General features: G+C 35.3%; 1 protein-coding gene across 1 annotated transcript; it reads right to left on the bottom strand.

Annotated features, from left to right (window-relative positions):
• Nucleotides 1–12,835: 12,835 nt before the first annotated feature.
• LOC113350357 (nuclear transcription factor Y subunit A-3-like) lies at nt 12,836–17,497 on the bottom strand. The gene is made up of 6 exons (XM_026594471.1): nt 17,024–17,497; nt 15,418–15,813; nt 15,183–15,286; nt 15,036–15,107; nt 13,762–13,929; nt 12,836–13,532 (listed from the first exon to the last, which is right to left on the bottom strand). The coding sequence occupies exons 2-6, from the start codon at nt 15,674–15,676 to the stop codon at nt 13,164–13,166; spliced, it is 972 nt and encodes a 323-aa protein (XP_026450256.1). The 5' UTR covers nt 15,677–15,813; nt 17,024–17,497; the 3' UTR covers nt 12,836–13,163.
• Between the last annotated feature and the right edge of the window lie 4,940 nt (nt 17,498–22,437).

The raw sequence follows: 22,437 nt of genomic DNA, 5'->3' as shown, positions 1-22,437 counted from the left end.
GATGAATTGATTTTAAGAATTAATAAACTAAAATAAAAGAAAAAAATATACACAAAATATTGTCATAGGATGAAGAGTGTTACTGGGACTAGGATTTCGTCGAATTCATAACATAGGGTTCAATTTATTTATTCTCAACAATTAAATCTCAATGAATAAAATTAACATGGACTCTGGTTTTGCCAAGGTAGATTCTCAAAAGATTAGTTGTAAATCCTAAGCATGATGTATCAAAACATTTAAGCTAAGCATACCTCATCAAATTAAATGACAACCAATTAATTCAAATCATATTTCAATTAAAATTAATGCAAAAGTCTTAAAAAGAATTAAATAATTTTACCCATGTATGGAATTCGTCTTCCTCCGTCGTCCCAGTGTTGGGGTTTAGCTCATCACGTCGAAAACACACTTAAAATATTTATTCATGCCTCAAAAAGTGTTTACAAGATGATGAAATGTAATGAGAAGAATAAAACAGTGATTTTGCTCTCCCAAAACTCCCCTCTCTCGATCCCCCTGTTTGGTCCTACTAGCACCCTATTTATACACAATAACCCATTACTCAAACATCTTTTCAAAATCTTCTTCCATAACTCCATCAGATCTTCTCTTTAATGAAAGATATCTCATGAATAATTTCTTTCTCCGTTATCACAAATCTTATTTATTTGATAGAATAAAATCCTAGGGATATTATCTTCTTCTTTTTTTAAAATAAAACCCCAGATTTTATTTCACCTTTTCAATAAAAACCAACTCATAAATATATTATCTCTTTTACCTTCAAGATATGGAAACTTTATGTATAATAGGCAAGAAGATATCTTTGCCTCGAATCTTTAAAATATCTCATAAAATTCCGTGAATTTGTTTCAAAATGAAGAAGGAGAGGGTGCCTCTATCCATTTGTTGGGTGCCTTTAACAAGATTGGTGCTCTTATCTGAAATGAAGATGCCTTTAACACTTTTAAGCCAATTCTTCCAAAAATGTTTATTCCCCAAAAATACCTACAAACACAAAAAACACTGTAAATAAATACGAAATCGAGTGCCAACAATGTATAGTATTGAGATCAATTTAGACACAAAAATGTGTTTATCAAATACCCCCAAACTTATTATTTGCTAGTCCTCGAGAAAATCTAATATAGAAAAATAAAATGACTACACTTAGCACGTGCAGCAAGCCGTTAAACCGCTAGGTGGGCCTACCGGCGGAGTGTTGTCTCCGGAGGGTTTACCAGAGGTGTACCCACAAAACCTTTACTCCAGACCCTAGCTATCTACGCAGAACCTTGGAAGGCACTAAAGAATCTCCTTGGTTGGCATACTCTCATTGACTACAGGAGGAAGTACCCTGATGCGAAATTCCAATTGTTGTACACGAGTTTGCACTCAAGCATACTAAAATTCATATAAGTGACATAGCTCTACTCAGATAGTTTCTGTACATCATAACCGGAGTCAACCAATCACATGGAAAGATTAAGAAGATGGATGTAGAGAAAAACGTAGATGGTTTTGATGTAGACTAAGGTGAACCTATCCTAATGGACTGAGATACATGTCTGACTAATATCAACACAGCTGGCATATACAAGGGAACCAGCGGGTGATAATCCTAACTCTAGGTCAACACAACTGGTATATACAAGGGCACCAGTGGTCGACTTTATTGAATTTATTCCGGTTGGTCTGATGGTCTGGTCTCTATTTTTATTTCTTTTTCATTTTTTTTTTCTTTTTTTTTTTTGTATCTCAATCACTCTATTTCACCCAATCACTTATAAGAAAAGAAAAAGAAAAACAAAAGGTGAAAAGGATTCAACGAGATACGGCGAAACTACCATGTTTCTTTTTAATTCTAACACCTAAGCTCTGTGCTTTTATGAATAGACTCTTTAGATGTTTCCATCTAATCAGATTGGTTCCTCAACTCCTACAACCAAGATGTTCACATCCACTTAGATTGGTTAGTCCCAACCTTAATAAGCATAGATTTCTAGGCTCTGGAGTTTATTTATTGCAACTAAAAAGTTTCTCTCATACCCCCAAACTTAAATCTAACATTATCCTCAATGTTCTAAAGATAAAATTAAAAACATGAACAAGGAGAAACTATTACCACTTGAAGCAAAAGAGATAAGGAAAGATATTACCGTGTCGCAAGAATATTGGGTTACCTCCCAAGAAGTGCTAAGTTTAAAGTCTTCAGCCAGACTAAGAAAGGATTAGTCACCTTATGGAATCATAGAGTAATAGCCGGAATAACTGCGGATCACCAAAACCAAATAGGGTCATCACAAGTAAAAGGAATCTGCAACATGCTAATAAAATTAGCAAATAAAGCACACCCTTGTCCAGTTTCCTGTTTAAGACAACTACATCTAGCTGTGGTTCAGGTTCAGGTTCAGGTTCTATAACTGGGTCTAGATAAAATATTTTCATGGGATGGAGTTCCTCAAAGGCAGGATCCTGAAGATCAGGTTGTAGAGTCTGAAAATACTCAACTAAGAACTTAGAAGCACATAACAATAACCTGAATAATTGGGGATCCTCTAAGTCAATCAGACTTGACTCACACTGTTGACCACAATAGTGATCATTCTTAAGCAAATGTGTCGACCCTAATTTTCTAAAGTAATTCGGTTTAGTCTCAAAACTTAATAACTGACACATCTGAAACTCATATGTTCCCACAATTGGAAGGAAAGTTTTTGGTGGGAAAACAAAGTCAATTTTGGTATCATAGCCTGGGTTAACCACATCAACCAGAGGATGGGTTTCTAACAACTGAGCTCTGTTACGGACACAACTAGGTTCAGGAAAAAGAGTATGAAGATAATCTTGTAAGATGGTTGAGGCACAAATGTCAAGTCCTACACGAGGGAACTTTCTAAGAGTTAAAGGTAAAGCACGGGGAGAATGATAATCACCCCCAAACTTAGAATTTTGGGTGTCTCTAGATAGACTAACTACAATTTCCCTAATTTCTAGATTATCGGAATCCTGAAAATGGTCAATTGCTTCTTTTAGGTTATACTCAGGTGATGCATCCTCACTCATATTTAAAAGCTCTACGAGTTCATCTTCTTCATCTAAGACTATTGTTTCTAAATCGCTAGACTCTAAAACATTATTCTCAGAATAAACTCGTTCCTCTAAATCATTATCGGCTTTGTAAACAGGAAATACTACATCGTCTAAAACGAGGGTATCTCTAGTAAAATCCTCGTCCTTTTGAATAGGTGAATAATTATTAAAATTATTTGGATTTGAACTAGAAATAATATTATCATTGTAAAGCTCAATTGGAGTAACCATTTCCTGATCACTATTCCTACATAAGTATGATTCTCCATCAACACTATCCTCATCATAATAACATGAAAGACATCGAACCTCATCTAAAATAGTGTCTCCAATTCTATCCTCGTCATCTTGATTAGGTGAATAATAACTATCCTTATTTTCAAGGTTAAAACTGGGAACACTGTGTTGGAAATTCATATAATTTCGAGTAATTATTTCGTTCGTCTCAGTTATTCGCTTGAGGTGGTCTGCTAAAGAAGGTTCACTCATTATTGTAGTTCTTTCGTCTATAATTATAATATTCATCTCAGCTAACTTACGCGTCGACTCAGCTAACTTCCTGAGGGACTCTTCTGAAGGAGGAATAGGAACAGAGGGATCATAAAAAGGACTACTTTCAATAGTTTGATTGTATCCTCTAGAGACGAAGAACTAGTACTATAATCTTCTTGCTCGTAAGACTGATGCACGTGTGGATAGTAATTGGGCTCACCAGGGTATGACCCATATCCTTCCAAAGGTTGTCGTTCCCAACCACTATTCACACTATGGTAAGAGTAATGTCCATATTGTTCAGTTGGATAATCATATTCATTGTGATGGCTATTATAATACCAGTTTGACATCCTAACTGCAAGGGAATTCTACACAAGCACAAACAAGGCTGACTCGACCACAACAAACCTATTTTATCTAGCAAACAAAAAGCATGATGGCTCCCTTAGATTGTTTCTAGACCAGCTTCTAATCCTTAGAAAGGGAATTTGTTACAATTTGAGCAAACCCCTCTGAAATCAATCCGAGTTAAAGTAAATTGAATTGAGACGAGGGAAGCTCAGTGGAGATTTGATACCCAAGGCCTCACCGGAATTACAAGGCGGCGCAGTCACGCATTCAACTCACAGAAACCATCATGAACTTCAAAGTATGCTTAAAAGAGTAACCAATATTTTTCGAATGACTTTCCTATTAAGCTCGTTACCTTATCGGTCTCGTTCTAGTCAGTATTTTAATCTTAGGTTCGTGTAGGTTACGTGTTCCTAAGGCGGGCAAGAAGGAAACGGTGATGAAATCCGAGTCCTTATCTTGATTTGGCCAGGCCTTGCCCTTTACTAGAAAATTAAATCCGATTTCAGGTCCTCAACATATATGCATACAAAATCATCCAGTAAACCCGCTGACAGGGGATTCGCGGGTGTTTAGAATTCTTACCTCCCGTTCCAGATGGGGGATGAACCGTTGAGGTCGACTCGGGCCACCGACTCCAATGTCAGTGTACGAACCCGAGGGGCCGAGACAGTATCGTAACTGTCGTCCTTCCCTGTGCAGTTTATATTTAAACCAACCCTTCCTTAGGGTTTTAAAGATAAAGTCCAATGTTCAATGTCTGAAAGAAAAGAAAAAAAAATGTCCAAAAATAAAATACTACAAAAATAAAAACCTTAATTACAGTTTATAAAAAAATAAAATAAAATAATATACAAAATCTTCTTCTTCACTCCTTTTGAATTCCTTCTTTAGCTGCGCTTTTCTTTTCAGTACTTTCTCTCTTTTTCTTTAGCTCATCTCCAAATCTGAAAGCAAACAAAAAAATACCAAAACGCAGAAAAAAGAACATAAATAATAAAATAAATAAAAAATAAGAAAAACCTAAACACAAGTCCACGTCGGCGGCGCCAAAAATTGATCGAATTTTATACAGTGGTAAATAGAGTTGTCGTTCACTCGGACTTGATGAATTGATTTTAAGAATTAATAAACTAAAAGAAAAAAAAATATACACAAAATATTGTCACAGGATGAAGAGTGTTACTGGGACTAAGATTTCGTCGAATTCATAACATAGGGTTCAATTTATTTATTCTCAACAATTAAATCTCAATGAATAAAATTAACATGGACTCTGATTTTGCCAAGGTAGATTCTCAAAAGATTAGTTGTAAATCTTAAGCATGATGTATCAAAACATTTAAGCTAAGCATACCTCATCAAATTAAATGACAACCAATTAATTCAAATCATATTTCAATTAAAATTAATGCAAAAGTATTAAAAAGAATTAAACAATTTTACCCATGTATGAAATTCGTCTTCCTCCGTCGTCCCAGTGTTGGGGTTTAGCTCATCACGTCGAAAACACACTTAAAATATTTATTCATGGCTCAAAAATTGTTTACAAGATGATGAAATGTAATGAGAAGAATAAAACAGTGATTTTACTCTCCCAAAACTCCCCTCTCTCGATCCCCCTGTTTTATACACAATAACCCATTACTCAAACATCTTTTCAAAATCTTCTTCCATAACTCCATCAGATCTTCTCTTTAATGAAAGATATCTCATGAATAATTTCTTTCTCCGTTATCACAAATCTTCTTTATTTGCTAGAATAAAATCCTAGGGATATTATCTTCTTCTTTTTTTTTTAAATAAAACCCCCGATTTTCTTTCACCTTTTCAATAAAAACCAACTCATAAATATATTATCTCTTTTAACTTCAAGATATGGAAACTTTATGTATAATAGGCAAGAAGATATCTTTGCCTCGAATCTTTAAAATATCTCATAAATTCCGTGAATTTGTTTCAAAATGAAGAAGGAGAGGGTGCCTCTATCCATTTGCTGGGTGCCTTTAACAAGATTGGTTCTCTTATCTGAAATGAGGATGCCTTTAACACTTTTAAGCCAATTCTTCCAAAAATGTTTATTCCCCAAAAATACCTACAAACACAAGAAACACTGTAAATAAATACGAAATCGAGTGCCAACAATATATAGTATTGAGATCAATTTAGACACAAAAATGTGTCTATCAAAAACAAAGAAAGATAGACTTAATATATGGTGTTACAGACATGTTGAGTCGGATGATGAGGACTTAGGTCCTCCTGTTGCAAAGAAAAATGGTGGCCTCCATCCCTGAAGTATAACTCAAGTAAATAGTTTGGAAAGAAAATTGTGGTTAGGAACCGTTTTAGAACAGAAACTGTTTGAAGAGAACTATCTTGTTTTTGCTTCAAAGGTCTTTTTTTCCCCTTTTCTTTTTTGGTTTTAGTTTCACAGACGTTAGGCAAAAGGTTAAAATATTTAAATTAAGATATCTAATTCAATAAAGCATATAACTTCATGTTTGCTATCTCCTTGACTGTAAGAGGCAACAAAGAGAATTTTCGTATCGTAGCAGAAATTTTAATAACCTTTTGTATGGTTGTTGTATTGTGTTCGCCGAGAGTCCTTCACACTATATTAGCCAACTAAGTTTGTGCTTCAAAAAAAATTTATAAGAGCTAATGATTTTTTAGTAAAGTTTTGTTATCTTGTGCACCAATGTGAAAGATAAGAGCTAATGATTTTTTTCATGGGATGAAGTAAATTATCATAAATTAATATGAGACAATGTTAATATATTGATCCCAGGTCGTTTTACTAATTTACCAATATTAATATATATGTACAAGAATAGAAAAAAAAAAGTGGGTTAATTTATATTACCCACCGTATATCTATCAAAAGCAATAATACTAACTTAATTACGAAAATATGTCTCATATGTTAAACATACAATAGATAAATGTGATATTTTTCCTAAATGCCATACCAACTACACTAATTAAATTTTCCATGACGCTTTTACAGTGGATAAACAAAACTCACCCTACTATCAACCACCACTGTTTTCCATCTTCCTCTCCCAATCTTAACCTAACTTTACCACTACTACAAACCCGGTAACCCCTGCTAGCACCATGATGCAACCTTTATCAAGTATTACGATTACCACCATTATTTATATTACCGTAAGCATGATCTAATGAAGGTATCGTACTTGAATTGAGAAGTTGTACAAGATTTGATCACATAATTGGTTTTCCTTCTTTATAACTTTTAATTTTTATATCGATTGAAACAAAGTGTAAAACAATTGAAACCAGTTACCTTTGAAGGTTTTACCAATTTCAGTAATTTTCATTATATTTACTATACCAAAATTTAACCCTACACTATTATATTATGTGTCAGGAAATAAAAAAAAAAATTGTTATCCGGTCTCACCTAAGACGATGATTTGCAAAGCAATGTCAAATTATAATTAATATGGTGGTGGTGGTGAGAGTTAGTGGAGTTACAACTATCGGAGGATATTAGAGTGAGTTTTGTTAAACAAAATTTGAATTTTGTAATTACGGTGGGATTTAGGAAAAGTGTGGGTAGGAAATAGGTAAAACCTAATTAAGTTATTTTTCTTCATTTCAAATCCATCATTTCGCTATGTTAGTCGTGTCCCTTGATTTTAAAAACGTTGACTTGTTACATAAGTTTTATCCATTAATTTTAGACTCGTTGCTTTGTGAAATAAGTTGTATGTATCCCTTTATTTTATTAATCGCATTGTTTTTGCTACGTAGGTTGTCTCAAACAACGATTTAGGTTGTCGGGAGTTCCCGGAAAAGGCTTGAGTTGCAATTTGTGTTTCATTTGAGTTGTTAGAAGAGCTTCGAAATTGGTTTCAAATTGAAGTTGTAGGATTATGGCTTGAAGATGAATTTTAGTTAAAGGAAAGGATTTTACTTGTAATTGGTGTTGCTTTTTCATCTTCCTACAAAATATCCTCTCTAAATACTTGATTCTCGGCTACAACAACATTATCTTTTTGCATTGTGCACAAGTGCATAGTCGCACATAAAAGCTTTGTTGTTATTTATTAAATAATCCATTTATCGGAGTTGGAACCTACGTGATGTACATAAATCAATGAATCGTTAGTAGAAAAAATATTGATAAAAATTAAATACACCTATATTTTAATAAATTTTCACAACTTACATGATTCTCATAACCCATTTTCCGGATGAACCTCAACTAGATTAGCAAGTACATTCACTTCTTTCCTGATAGTATTCATTCTCCTTATAATTTGTATTCCAGTATCAGCACGCTTATATGAGGATTCCCCTGACACAACAGAAAAAAAAAAACAAATCTTAAATTTTTGGCTAAACTCTTTCCCATCCAAAAAGTTTCCTTCATTCTTTAAAATACAAAAAATAGTAACAAAATGCAAGCTAGTCTTCTCTGTTACTGTAAATCTTGAGCATCTTTTATGTAGAACAAAAAATATAGATGCAGAAGAAATTGATGTTGAATGGAGATAGATATGAATAAGAAAAACAAAGTTGAGTAGATGAATTGGGGTGAATCGAGTATGCCGAAAAGAGGTGATTTTTACAAAGCAGGAAAAAATATGCAAATCTTGGAAATATAGTCGTTGAGCATTTAAATTAATCATCCAACAACTAACAAAACAGAATCGTGGGGATCCAACGGATTTTATCTTTTCGTGAAACCTGAGTTCCTACCAATTCACTTCATTTCCACGTCACATTTATGCATTTGTGATATTGCTTATCTCTTAATCAAATTTAACATCACTTAAAACAAATCTATTTAAACTTATTTGATATCTTTACAATATCAATTAAAGCTTTGTTTATTATTCATCGAAATCAAGTTACATTAAAAACAATCTTTTCGAATTTATAATTATATTACCTAATGGGCAGTGAATCAATCCATTTTAAAAGTATATTTAAAACAAGAATAACTTAAAAATTATCGAATTTAAAACTACATATTTAAATAAATTAAAAAATGCAACAAACTAAGTTAATGAATTAAAGGCTACAATTAAAGTTGGATTACTTCATCATCGGCTAAGTCATAAATGTGTGTTTGTTAGATACAAACTTTTCAGTTATATATATATATATATATAGTAGCTTCACTGTATTGGGTCGAGGTTATTGATATCCACATCCATTATAGTCGTGTCCAAAGTGAACAAAATTGTTCATCGATCCTACTCAGTTGGGAAGCTTGGAGCGAGGAGCAATAAATTAGGACTTGGAAATCGCCAAAAATCAGCCTAATACTCAGAACCTATATATTAGAGACTTATATATTGCTGCTCATGAGTCATGATTCGTACCTAATTAAAATTAAAATTTTAACATTATCATGTAATTAAGTGTGTAATATTGTTATATTGAACCTATTATCATATTTTTAGAGATTTTTCCATTTGACGACTCCCATTTGCGGGGCTATGAAATCTTTTATTTTCTAATTTTGGTGTATGCAAGGTCAACTCGGAAAAATTCCCAACGCGTTTTGCACGAAAATCGGTCTTGTTAATCGCAAAAAAAGTGGAAATGACTTGGAAACCGAAATCATATCGATCATATAGCTTGTAGTGATTACTCGGTGAGTAATCGGTCTTAAAAAGCGATTTTGACTACACTGGTTGTGTCTTGCTCTTCTTGCTTTGATATATATATCACTTAGATTTTATTTTATTTTGATAATTTGCTTTCATATCTATATTTGGATAAGAATTTGTAATGTTCCCAATAAAACTACCACTATCAGTTGACATTGAAATCTATGGCATGAAAGTTCATTAAATCCAAGGACTTTAGACAGTGAGATTAGGTGACAGTAATAGTTTTATACAAAAGGGATGGCTTTGAACTGATTTGAAGCACCTTTAGATGTTGATATTAAGAACGTTCATGTTGTTGTCTTGAATGGAAGGAATTTTTCTTCGGTTTGAACAGGTAATTAGACTTGGTGTAGATCTCGTCAGGGTCAATGCAAGATCAATGTGCCCCAAGATTCTTTTCTCGTGCAGCTTAATTATCAGGTACCTTCTTTAGTTAGGGGAAATGGTCGAGCTCGGATTGTTGGTGTTTGGTGTCAAGCCTAAACTCAAAATAAGAGTTAAAAGGCTAGTGACTTTTGATTTTGTAACTTGGATGATAAGTCATAAGACTGAGGTTATCTCTCTGTCACTGATACAATAGCTTGCAGAACAAAGCATGATGGGGGAAAGCCATTGCCGAAGGACTAAAACAAGACATCACAAACTGAGAAGAATACCAACATAATTTACAAAAAAAACATATGTATAAATGTTTCAAAACCGAAAGAAAAAAAAAGTTACATGGACTTCCCACTATCTTGGTAGAAAAAAAAACATCGTCATCATCATCATTGTCTAAGGTAGACTTTCTAGGTCAAGGTTGCTTTGGATTTAAGCTAAGGTAGCTTTGGAATCAATCAATCAATAATCACTGTTTGATGAAAAACTTGACTTGAGATTAACATAACAGAATATACACTCTGGTTATGGTGAACCATAACCGAACCGTGTACAATTACTTGTTCATGAAAAGTTAGCCGAAACTAGCCAGTCGAACAATAAGCTTAACCATTTTCATATAACACTCTAAAACCTAAATCTTGAGTCACACTTGTGATCAAACATGTCTAGATAGTGTTTTTAGAGAATTGTTCAAATGCCTATTATCTCATAGAAATAATTCTGATGCATCTGAAAATATTCGATAGGGTAAGTACGTCTATTGTATACCTGTTCGTAAGTATTTTTGTCATAGTACGTGTACCGGGTATGTGTACCCTTAAGACAAAAATGGGTTCACGAATCCACAGATCTTTTATGGTTTGCATACTAGGTATGTGCACCTTCCTGTTTCACGAGCCAACAAACTTTTTATGGGTATGGATACCGGGTATGCGTACCAAAAAGTTGCTACCGGACTATAGCTACGTCGATACATGTACTGGGTACATGTACTGCGGCTATGAACTTATAACACTTCTTCCAGAATGTGAACTGGTATGCATATTGTCCTGTATCCAGATTTAAAGTAGTTTTATCTCTCTCCAATAATCAATTCGAAACATTCCCGAATAATATCAGTGACACATATCACTGTTCCATGCTATTTTCAAATGATTAAATCATGAATCATAATTTAGGTTATAAAGAATAAATTGTTCTTAACCAAATTCATCAAGTATGAACAAATGTTCTTAAGCTTATTCAGTCATATTTCGGGAACGATATTCAAGATAAACTTGACTCGAAATTTCTATTATGCAAGTACTGTCTAATTTAATCATGCGACATTGTCTCATAGATAGAAATGTGAAAACTTGAGAAATAGGTGGTTCAGTCTTCACTTACCTTTTGTTGATGAAGTTTTCCAGAGCTTCAGTTGATCTTTGCCTTCAAACGGCAGTGATATCCGATACTCAACTACACACTTTTATCCTAATCCGAGACTTGACTAAATATAGACTAGAAATCAAGACATAGTTTTGATAAACAAGTTTGAGATAACAACACTTGTGAGTTGGACCGAGCTCTAACAATCTCCCCCTTTGTCAATTTTAGTGACAAAACTATCAATACATATGAATTAAAAAATAAAGCTTTAAAACTCCAGAATTCATCATGCTTGATTTCCTTGGTTCTTCAACTCCTTGAATTCTTCGTTATTTCAAGTTGCAATGATTCTGAACGTGTTCAACTCAGCATCTTTATTGTTGAAGATTCGTAACGACAACAACTTTGAAAACATATATTCTCAACAACAACAAAAAACTGCTGAATTGGGGAATGAAATAACGATCCAGTGAAAGTTTCTTGTTGCAAAACTTCAAATCCAACTCCAACGGTCTGTACTTTTCTTTGTTTCTTAACAAGTGAAGTGAGGATTTTGCATCAAAATGTCAGGGGCATCAATGAGTTCTGATTGACAATGAGATGGGCCAAGTGTATTAAATGAGAAATGGATTAGGTGGGACCCGAAATGTTTGTTTTTACTACTTACCGTTGTCTTGGAAATCTAAGATCATGCAGTTTATAATTCTTAGGGCCTCTCCACTCATTGCCAATTGATTTTGAGTTGGATGTCCGTATTCTAACATGGTATCGGAACAGGCTAAAATAACAATGGAAATGGGCATCAGATGCCAATAACAGAACATGCAAAGTGATCATCATAACTGAATCTCTTGCCAGGGCACTAACATTTGGTAAGCAAGTTCATAGGCCTCAGGATTCAGGAATCTCCTGCCCACTCAAATTACCTTTTTTTTCTTCTTTTGATAATCTGCTTTCATATCCATATTTGGATTAGAATTTGTAATATTCCCAATAGAACTACTACTATCAGTTGACATTGAAATCTATGGCATGAAAGTTGATTAAATCCAAGGACTTTCGACAGTGACATTAGAAATGACTTGCTGAAGGAAGACATTTTCTCAATCTGTTTGATCAAGATTGCAACTCTCACTCTCATCAATGAAATACAATTTTCAATCTTCTGCCACTTAGCACGAAGGACATCAGTCTGGAAGGGTTGATGATTGAACCAGCAAGTTCTCCAGGCATATTTCAATGTTTCACCTGAAGCTGAGAAGCATTTCTTTGCTTTCCAAGATGCTTAATGCTGAAATCTATCGAGTATATTGCTCTCAACTATGAGATATATGAAGAAAGTTTACCACTTTACTTCTTTTGATTTTGCAACTCGCGTAATTATTAACTCAGAAGACTGGGATTATCTCTGTCTCCGATACAGTAGCCTGCAGAACAACACATGTTGGCAGAAAGCCATTGCCAAAGGACTAAGCCAACCATACACAAACTGAGAGAACACCAACAGAATTTAGAAAAAACATATGTATAAAGTTGGTACATGGATGTTCCAAAACCAGAAGAAGAAAAAATGTTGCACGGACTCCCCGTTATCTTGAAAGTCGTTCGTTCGTCAACATCATCATTGTCTGTTCATCAAAATAAAAAGCAAACATAATGAAAGAAACACATGATTTCATATAATGATAATTAGTAACACAGCCAAGGATGATTTGCCAAATGGGGGACAACACAAGCCAGCCAGTTCTTCAGTTCCACTTTGAGTATGCACCAAATGAACCGTGTCTGAAGCAAAAGTTGTTTTCCTCCCCATGTTTTTCATTGTGTAACAGGAACACGCTGGTGGGATCCGTTACACATAATGCCCCCTCCACCTCCGTCCTGCCTGTTCCCATTTCCCATGTGAGCGTAACCTGGGAACCTGAGATCTTGCTGACGAAAAAAGGCACCACTATTTGAGGAGGTTGTTAAATCAGAGCAGGATGTTGTGGAAGCACCCCCATGGTTGCCAAAATCTAATTCTGATCGGTTTCCACCCAATTGCAGGTAGCCCATGTCAGAGGTGTTTTGGCCATTAGAGTGGTTGTTTTTCTCCAACTCCTGCAACTGCTTGGTGTTAAGAAAACGACCACCGGATCCTCTTGCCCTCTTCAATGCATGAAGATGCCGAGACTCGTGTAGATATGGCTGCATAGGAAGATATAGAACTACTTCAAAAGTGAGTAGGAAAAATTGTTCAATACTAATTTCTACCTGGCATGGATGGTCGAAGTGGCTTAAGAGTTTCTAAGTTCGAAAACATGGGTCAGACTACAAAATGGGCTATCAAAATAAAAAAGAAAAAATATTGCAGGGCCATAATAAAATTATACAAACAGATCCAGATGGGAAGGATTGTTTAAACATGCAGACTAACCTTTCGATCTTTGATAAGTTTATTTTGAGCCTCAAGCTTTGCACGTGACTGCCTACGTCTGAGGATAGCTCGGTATTGTTTTGCATTAACAAACATGGGCTCGTTTTCAGCAAGCTCAAGAGGCAGTGGGACTCGAGCAGAAGCCACACTCATAACCTGAGGATGTATCTGCAGATGTAGGGGCACAATTAGTATCCACATTATATTAGAAAGACATAATACGAAGAGGGAAAAAAAACACGGAATCACATCCTACAAAATGAAAGGGAAAGTTGTATTGCACATTAAAACAGAAAAAAGGTAAAAAAAAAACACCCACAAGTTGTATTGCATATAGGTATCACAGCCAGATTCCGGATGAGGTACATAGGATAAGATGCTATCTAAAGTTTTTGCAACAAAAGAACATCCAAAAGTTTTACTTGCACATATATGGTCCAGGGTGGTGAGTTCATCCTAAGCATCCCTTTCTGCAGTGCTCCTAACCTGAAGGACCTACCTACGAACTGTAGATGAGATGATGGCAGAAGGGGAAGTGGAGATACTTTTTATGCTACTTACTACGTAAAACTTGCAGAATCGAAAATAAAGGAAAAGATATATACTTTCTACTTGGAAAGCAACACCACAACCCTTCTTTTTCCTGCTAAAAGGTCCTTTTGACGAACAGACATTTTCGAAAAAGGATCATCAACAACCATTAACTGGAAAGGGAAAAAAGCAAAGTTGGTGGACAAAACTTGTTCAATCAACAGAAAAGTTAAAGAAGCAGTAAAAAGTGATTCAAGTACTCCTGCTATATGTACTTCGAACATGCAACTACAGGAAGTAGAATTACATTTGTACTATACTGCTATAATGCTATCCAAATACTTTCGGTTATTCAACTCTTGGAACATATAGATGCTTGTATCTGTAACTGCGCTTATATTTGATAGCCAAGGAAGAGTGATCAAGGAAGCGGTACAGTGAGCTATAACACCAGCTCAACTCAACAAAAGACCTCAACAGATGAAACAGGGAGTACAAAAAAAAAACTTGCGGAACCTTGGAAATTAGTGCAACGATGAAGTTCCAAAACTCTTAAATTAAGTTAATTTACAACTTGGTACACGAAGAACATGTAAGGCCTGTCCGACGCAAATGAATTACCACAAAGGCCAGGTTGTAATCATACAGAACAATGATTGAACTCGAACGATAACTTGAAAATACATTATACGACAACAACAATACATTAAAAAAAAACAAAGAAAGGACATGATTGTACTTACAATAGCTTGTGGTCCATAAGAAGTTACTATGCCGCTGTAGTATGGATCAATATAAGGATAGGGTAGGCGAGCCTGAAACGAAATTGACAAATCAAGACCAATAATAATTAACTGAATCACCTTCTGACAAACGAAGAATCAACTTACCACTGAATGGGCATAATCAACTTGATGGGGGAAAACAAATTCAGGGGTTCCAAGAGATAGAATTGATTTATTCTGTGCATCCCCTTGCTTCCCATAAGTAATACCTTGCGTACATAAACAGAAGAAAACAAAAATAAGGGAAAGGTAAAGCACAGGTGACCTCGCAAACAAACCCAACAGTTATCTTTCTTTTTGCTTTATAAATTTTGACACATGAATTGGAGAATAAGTATACCAGACTGAGCTGAAACACATTGTCCATTAGAGTGGTCTGCCGACATATTTGATACTTCATGATGTGATTGACCAGTTGACTGGGTCGAGGATGAGTCCTGATCTTGCAGTTGGAAACCTAACTGCTTTACATTGCGACAATCTGGAGGAGAGGAGTCCATGTTTATGCTTATGCTCCTAGACAAACAACTCTGTGGATTTTGGGATCCAGAAGAAGTCCACCAAATTGGATCAGACCCTTTCTTGGCTAGTTCTTGCATACTTGTTGAAACTTCTTGAGTATGTACTTATATATGGCGAAGTGGTCTATCTAAAACCTTCAGAGTTGTGCTTACAGCCTATCTAAAACCTTCAGAATTGTGCTTGGAGACCTATTCAACACACTTTTGCAGCTGATCTGCTCAAGAGAAGCGCAAACACCCAAATCAGTATTAACAAAAACATACGACTTGAGAATCGCAAAATCTCATCGTACCAGTTATATACCAACTAAACCATGGATAACACAGCAGGCATTAATATCAAAATTTCGACCAACATCCATCTAAGTTCACATAAAATTGAATAACTAGATGCCTATTAACCTAGAAGATACCTATGGTCACTCTATCTCACAAATCAAAAACGTCTCTAATGAAGATTTGTTGAAAATATCAAGTCCAGATCAAGCTTAAATTGGAACCCAAAGTAGAAGAGAAACATAGCATGCCATGAGCATATCCAAATAGAAACTTTTCATGCTAGAGTAAAACCTCCTCCTAAGCTTACAACAACCACAATAGACATCATGTGCAGCAATCAGAACTCAGGCATCTGCAGCTCAGGAGCAGCAAGTGCAAAGATGCCATTTACAGATAGCTAGAAAGTCAACAATTTTTCCAGCACAAATTTTTCTACCTATAATCAAAATTCACAAAAAAAAAAAAAAAAAAAAAAAAAAAAAAAAATTCCCACCTACAATGAAAAATCACAACACAAAATTACCCAAATAAGGGTTCTTAATAATAATGGCTTCAAACATCAAGGTACAAGAATCACACCAATCAGTCATCAAATAAGATGTACTGGAATTACAAAATTGGTATAGAAAACAGTACTAGAAACAATCACAGATCAATTTAGGAAACAGACAACATGCAAAACCATCAAATCTAAGCTGGTTTCAGACCCTGAACAAGCAAAAAAAAAATAAATAATTGATCCATCAATTATTAACACAAAATTGAACAAACAACAGAAACATCAGAGAAGCCCCATTTCCTAAAATGGAATTTCATTTAAAATCAGATAAAAGGAAATACTAGTATTACCCATAATCCTAAATATACACCAAAAAAACTCTTACCAAAACTATACTAATTTCCATCTCCTTCACCACCACCACCATATCCAACAACAACCACCATATGATCAATCAACTAAAACTAAAAAGAAGTAACTAGCTTTGGGATTAAGAACCCAAACCTAAACAAGTAAACAACCCAATGAAGAAAGTAATCAGATAAAAGCAACCCAATCCAATCCAATCCAATCCAATCCAGAAAAAGAAACAGCATCCAATAATTTCATCACAAGTCAAAGCAAAGCAAAAGAAAAGAAGTAGAAACCTTTGGGATTTGGTAAAGTAGTAGTAAGAAATGAAGATGTTGGGGTAGATCTAAACATGTTTCCTCTCCTCAAACTCTTTCATTCTTTCTTGGCTTTGCTGCTGCTCTCTATCTATCTACAAACTCTCTCTGTTTTTTTCCTTCCTTCCTCCTCCTTGAAATTCAATGTACTCTCCCCTTAATAATAAACTAATAAAAAAAACTTACACCTACACAAAAAAAACACCCCTCTCTTTTGTTTTCTCTCTTCTTAGTATTTGAGTCCCACCACCACCACTCCTCTAATCTTCTTCACTCTCCCACCACCACTGCTACTCCTCCTCCCACCTTTTTATATACTATCTTGTCCTTTTCTTCTCTATTTCTTTCGCTTTCTTTATTCAATTAAAAAACCATTATATTCTGCTTCATCATCTATCTTCTTCTTCTTTTTTTATGTTCAGCCGCCCTTCTCTCACTTCATCTTCATTACTTTACTCTGTTTTGTTTTATCTTCTTCTTCTCTCTCTCGAAATTGATGATGAAATGAATTTTACATAAGACAGCTTTTATACAAATGCCCGTGGATGTTTCTATTAATTACGTCCGTTGCCATTTCGTTGTTATTGTTGGTTCCAGGCTTCCGGAGTTCCGACTACCTATGATGATAACGTACTGCTTAGTACTACAGAGCACTAGTAGGGTGGTTGTAGTTTCTGTAGATGCAACGTGTCGCTCCATTTTTGGTTACTTTAAGAAGCAAGCGTTCTGTGTTTTGTTTACCCCGTTTCTAGCTGGGTTTCACTAACCAAAAATAAGTAGGTTATTATTGAGGCGTCACAATAATAGCCTTCAAAAATAATGCGTTTAAGGTGTTTTCTTTTCGCCGGCTCAAATCCACCGGATAGTGTATTTAATGTCTGTTGCTTTTTTTGGTGCCTTCCCGGTTGAATTTGACTCGGTCCCTGATTCGGTTCGAGTCCGATGTCATATTATTGGTTTTTTTTATTTTGAGTCAGATATGACTCGTGATCTGGCTCAGAACTAACTCCTAATTGGAACTCACTTGAGTCGGAGAATGAAATGTCTTCGATTCTTGGAACCAAGTGATTGACTTACATATTTATGAGTCGGATGAGTCAGATCTGATTCATAAAACAAACGTATTGAGTCAGATCCAGATGAGTCAGGTGATATTAGTCAGAGCCAAACGAATCAGATTCAGATGACTCACACGAGTCAGGCAAAAACAAATAAGGTGTTAGCGGTCTTTGAGGAGAAAATTTATCTGACTGAATGCATGGTCACCTATAAAATGGATTACTGAGGATGCACTATATCGACGGTGAATAAGTGATGTGTTATACACTGTTTTTTTTTTTTTTTAATGTGAAACGTTTGGTCCAATTGCTTTCTTATTCATCTTTACCAAAAATGACAATGAAGTCGCTAACTAGATATTCTTTTTGATTGATTAATAGAAAAAAAAAGTTACTTGACGAATAACTGTGATTGAATTAAAATGCTTAGGAATTTTAACCATGCAAAATATAAGTGTAGGGGTGTTGATAAGCACGAAAGTCCTATATTTTATGCCCATATTTATATTCGCTAGGACTCGATATTTTGGATAATAATATTGTTTTAAGGCTTTCGCAGGAATTACAAACAAATCCAATCACCTGAAAAATAAGTGGTTAAATAAACAACAAATGACATTTGCGACTAAAATGGGTAAATGTGGCTGGCCTGGTATTCCTATGTATCAGCACCACTGCGCGGCACCAAACATAAACGGAGCCTTATGAACTTGCAAGGAAAAAAGAGTACATGATTAAGTTCACGATTCCTATAGACGTGGGCAGAATTAAAATTCAGTTGGCTAGTGTCACTGGCTTAGCACTCACGAGTTCACAACGGGCGGACAATTCTTAATCTCAATTAATGCATGGTGAAGCGAGTCGATGTCAGCACACTAATGCCTCCTAAGATTGGTCAAGAGTGACTTTATTATTGTTAGCATAAGAATGGAAGAATATCACCTCCATGACCACGTGCAAATGAAGAAAAAGGAAAGATTAATATATCTTGTCCTTACATAAGTTCTCTTGCTATATTTATATAAATAATCTGAAGGAATATTTGAAGCCAAATGACGTCATTTTGCAAATACAGTTAAGGTGGGACCCAACACATGCAAGAAAATATCATGCTTTCTAAATGAAATTCATATACTATGGAAAGTGGAGATTCGGTGATACTTTACAATGTCTCGTCATATTATGACATGCGGCACAACATCATTAGGTGAATTTATATTTTCATGACATGTGGCAGACTTCTATTGGGAGGTGATGTGGCGACGAAGAAGAAAAACGTGAATTCATTTGTGAGCTATATTTATGTGTTGTTTCAAAATATACCAGAGGGGCGCCCGGCCACAGAGCTGGAAGAGAACCCGGAGAAGGATTTTGGAGTTTTGTTTTCGATTCTTCGTTTTTCTTTAGCTAAAGTTTGATTTTAATATGTTTATGGTTTTTGAGAAAGCCATGTCTAGCTAGAGTTATGTTAGGGTTTGGGTAGAAACCAATTTAATTATGTAAACTCTACATTTATATGCTCAATAATGATTTAAATGACTAGTAGTTTTTCTTCATATAGCTTGGTATTTTATTGTTCATGCGATTTTCTTGATTATTTATGCTTTTGAATTGATATTTCGTGCTTCGGTTAAATCCCTAGACGTGGTATGCAAGGATAGATAGGTAATGCTTTAGAATCACTACTCATGAAGCGAAGACAACTATAGCGGAGAAACAGTATTTGAAAAAGCATGGAATATACTTATAAAGATTACTAGAGTTTGCATAATTAATTGGTGGAAACCGAAAATCCTAATAACCCACACTCGTTTTCTTTATCTTTAAATTATTTATCATTTCATTTTGTTCCGAATTTCTAAAAATCCTTAAAACATTATCTTGTTGATTATTTAATTTTTGGTATTAGTTGGTAGAGTATTTCACACTCCCTGTGGGAACGAACCGCATTTGCTATCTATATTACTATTGACCTGTGCGCTTGCGGATATAACTGGGTTTCATTTAATCATTCATTTTGGTTATATAAAATCTGTACCAAGTTTTTGACGCCGCTGCCGGGGAGTGGTAATAAAATACTCGCTAGTTGATATCATTGTATATATCTTATCTTTAATTTTTGTAAATAATTTATTTTTATTGTTGTTTTAGTTCTTTTTACGCAGTTTGTTTGAATTTTTTTTAGGTACTTTAGTTTGAAGTCCGGGCGAAAAGAAAGTATGCACTCGCAAGATATTTGCAAGAGCCACCTGGGAGATCCATTAGAGGTTTTCTTAGCTCATTTTGGGTATGATTTTGATGACGATAATGTTATTTGTGAAGTCCATGCCTTGTTAGACTCCACGCCGCTGTTAGACACTAATAAATGGAAATCTAAACTAGAACCTCTAGTTTTGTTCGAGTCTGGACTAGTTCCATCGCCGATCTTCCAAACCATCGTATCACTTAAATGGCAAGCAAAAGGAGTACCATGAATGTGTTATTTCACCAAACCTTGTAGTTCTGGCATGTAGTCAGGTATGTGCCAATTTTTGTCTACTATGAAGTCAGAAACACTATTATGAATTTGCGAAACATCCAAGTCGAGATAATTCTGTATCGAGGTTCCAATATCACCACACCAGTTGTCTCGCCAAAAGTTGATCTTTGAGCCATTACCATCTAACCAAAAAATATCATGTTTTATACGCTCCCATTGTCGACGAATATCGGTCACAATTGAAGATTTTTTATAGGAACTTCACGATAATCTCGCCTTACTAAAGGAGCACCAATATTCCTCCCTGGTCATGATTTTCCATGTTATCTTCACTAATGCAACATTATTCAAACTTACCAAAGATTTGATATTCAGCCCACCTTTAGCATGAGGAAAATAAAGCTTATCCCATCCAACTGTATTGTGTTTCACGATGCTTATATCACCTGACCAAATAAAATTTCTCATCCAGCTTTCCAGAGTATGAATACAGGCTTTTGGCCACTCATACACATGAAAACTATATAATGAGGAACTAACTATTACAGAATTAACTAACTCGACTCTACCCATCATGGAAAAAATACTTGCTCTTCCAGGTAGCGAATTTTAGTTTGATTATGTCCATTATCGATTGAATGTATTTTTTCCTAGGCTTACCTTGGAAAATAGGGACACCCAGATAAAGGAAAGGGAAGGAGCCCGTCGGGATACCATAATGAGCAGCAATAATAGTAGATCTAATAGTAATATGCTTGCTAGAAAATAATGTACACTTTGAGGTGCTAATTATTTGACCCGAGCAAGCACCATGTTCATCAAACAGAGTCATTAAGTTACTAACATCACGTCTAGTGCCTTTACAAACCACTGTGATATCGTCGGCATAAAATATGTGATAGGGAGAGGCAATACCTCTGGGCGATGATATAGCATGACGCGTTCAAATGGATTATTGATAAAGCAAAAGAGAAGATGTGTGTTCTAGTGAAAAACACCCAACAAAAATCTACGCGGTTTGAAATGGTATGCGAGTGTTATGGGTCGCCGGACGAAAGTCACAAGAGAAAGGGCTATGTGTATGATAAGAAGACGACTATGATGTACAAGACGAAGTCAAAGAAGTGTGGATGCCCATTCAAGATTATTTTTTGGAGGAACAAAGAAACCGACAACGTGTGGAGAATGAGTAGAGTTGATGTTGGTTGGCATAACCATAAAGATCCAGAAAATCTTGTTGGGCATTGTCAAGTTGCCAAGTTGAAACCGCACAAGTTCGAACAAGTAAGAACAAGTTGGGGAATTAAACCAAGCAAGCTCCTTAGTAAGTTCAAGAGGGATGACAAGAATAACCTCTCTTCATTGTCTACAATTTATGCGGCCAAGACAACTATTAAAATAATTGAATGGGATGGAAGAAAGGTGATGGAAGAATCATAATGGTTAATACACAAATACAACTACACGGTGAGACACCATGAGTCATCGGAGGGGAAGGTGGATCGTATTTTTCTTGCGCACCCGATATGATTCAATTGGCGCGTTGTTTTTACCAAGTTTTGTTCATGGATTGTACTTAAGACGAATAGGTACAACATGCCTTTGTTGAACATTGTTGGACAAACCTCGGATAAGCAATCGTTCACGATGGCATGGTGTTTTATGGATCGTGAGAAGGATGATAGCTATATTTGGGCATTGGAAACTTTGAAGCTTCTCTACCACGAAGACGAGACTCCCAGGGTCACCGACAATGAGCAAGCAATAATGAACTTCGTGAGGATAGTCTTTCCCAATGCACAAAATTTCCTTTGCACTTGGCATATAAAATGCAATCTTAGAAATAATTGTATAAG

The sequence above is a fragment of the Papaver somniferum genome, chromosome 2 (assembly GCF_003573695.1).
Source record: "Papaver somniferum cultivar HN1 chromosome 2, ASM357369v1, whole genome shotgun sequence".
NCBI classification, from domain to species: Eukaryota; Viridiplantae; Streptophyta; class Magnoliopsida; order Ranunculales; family Papaveraceae; genus Papaver; species Papaver somniferum.
This window is presented reverse-complemented; position numbering and strand designations above follow the sequence as displayed.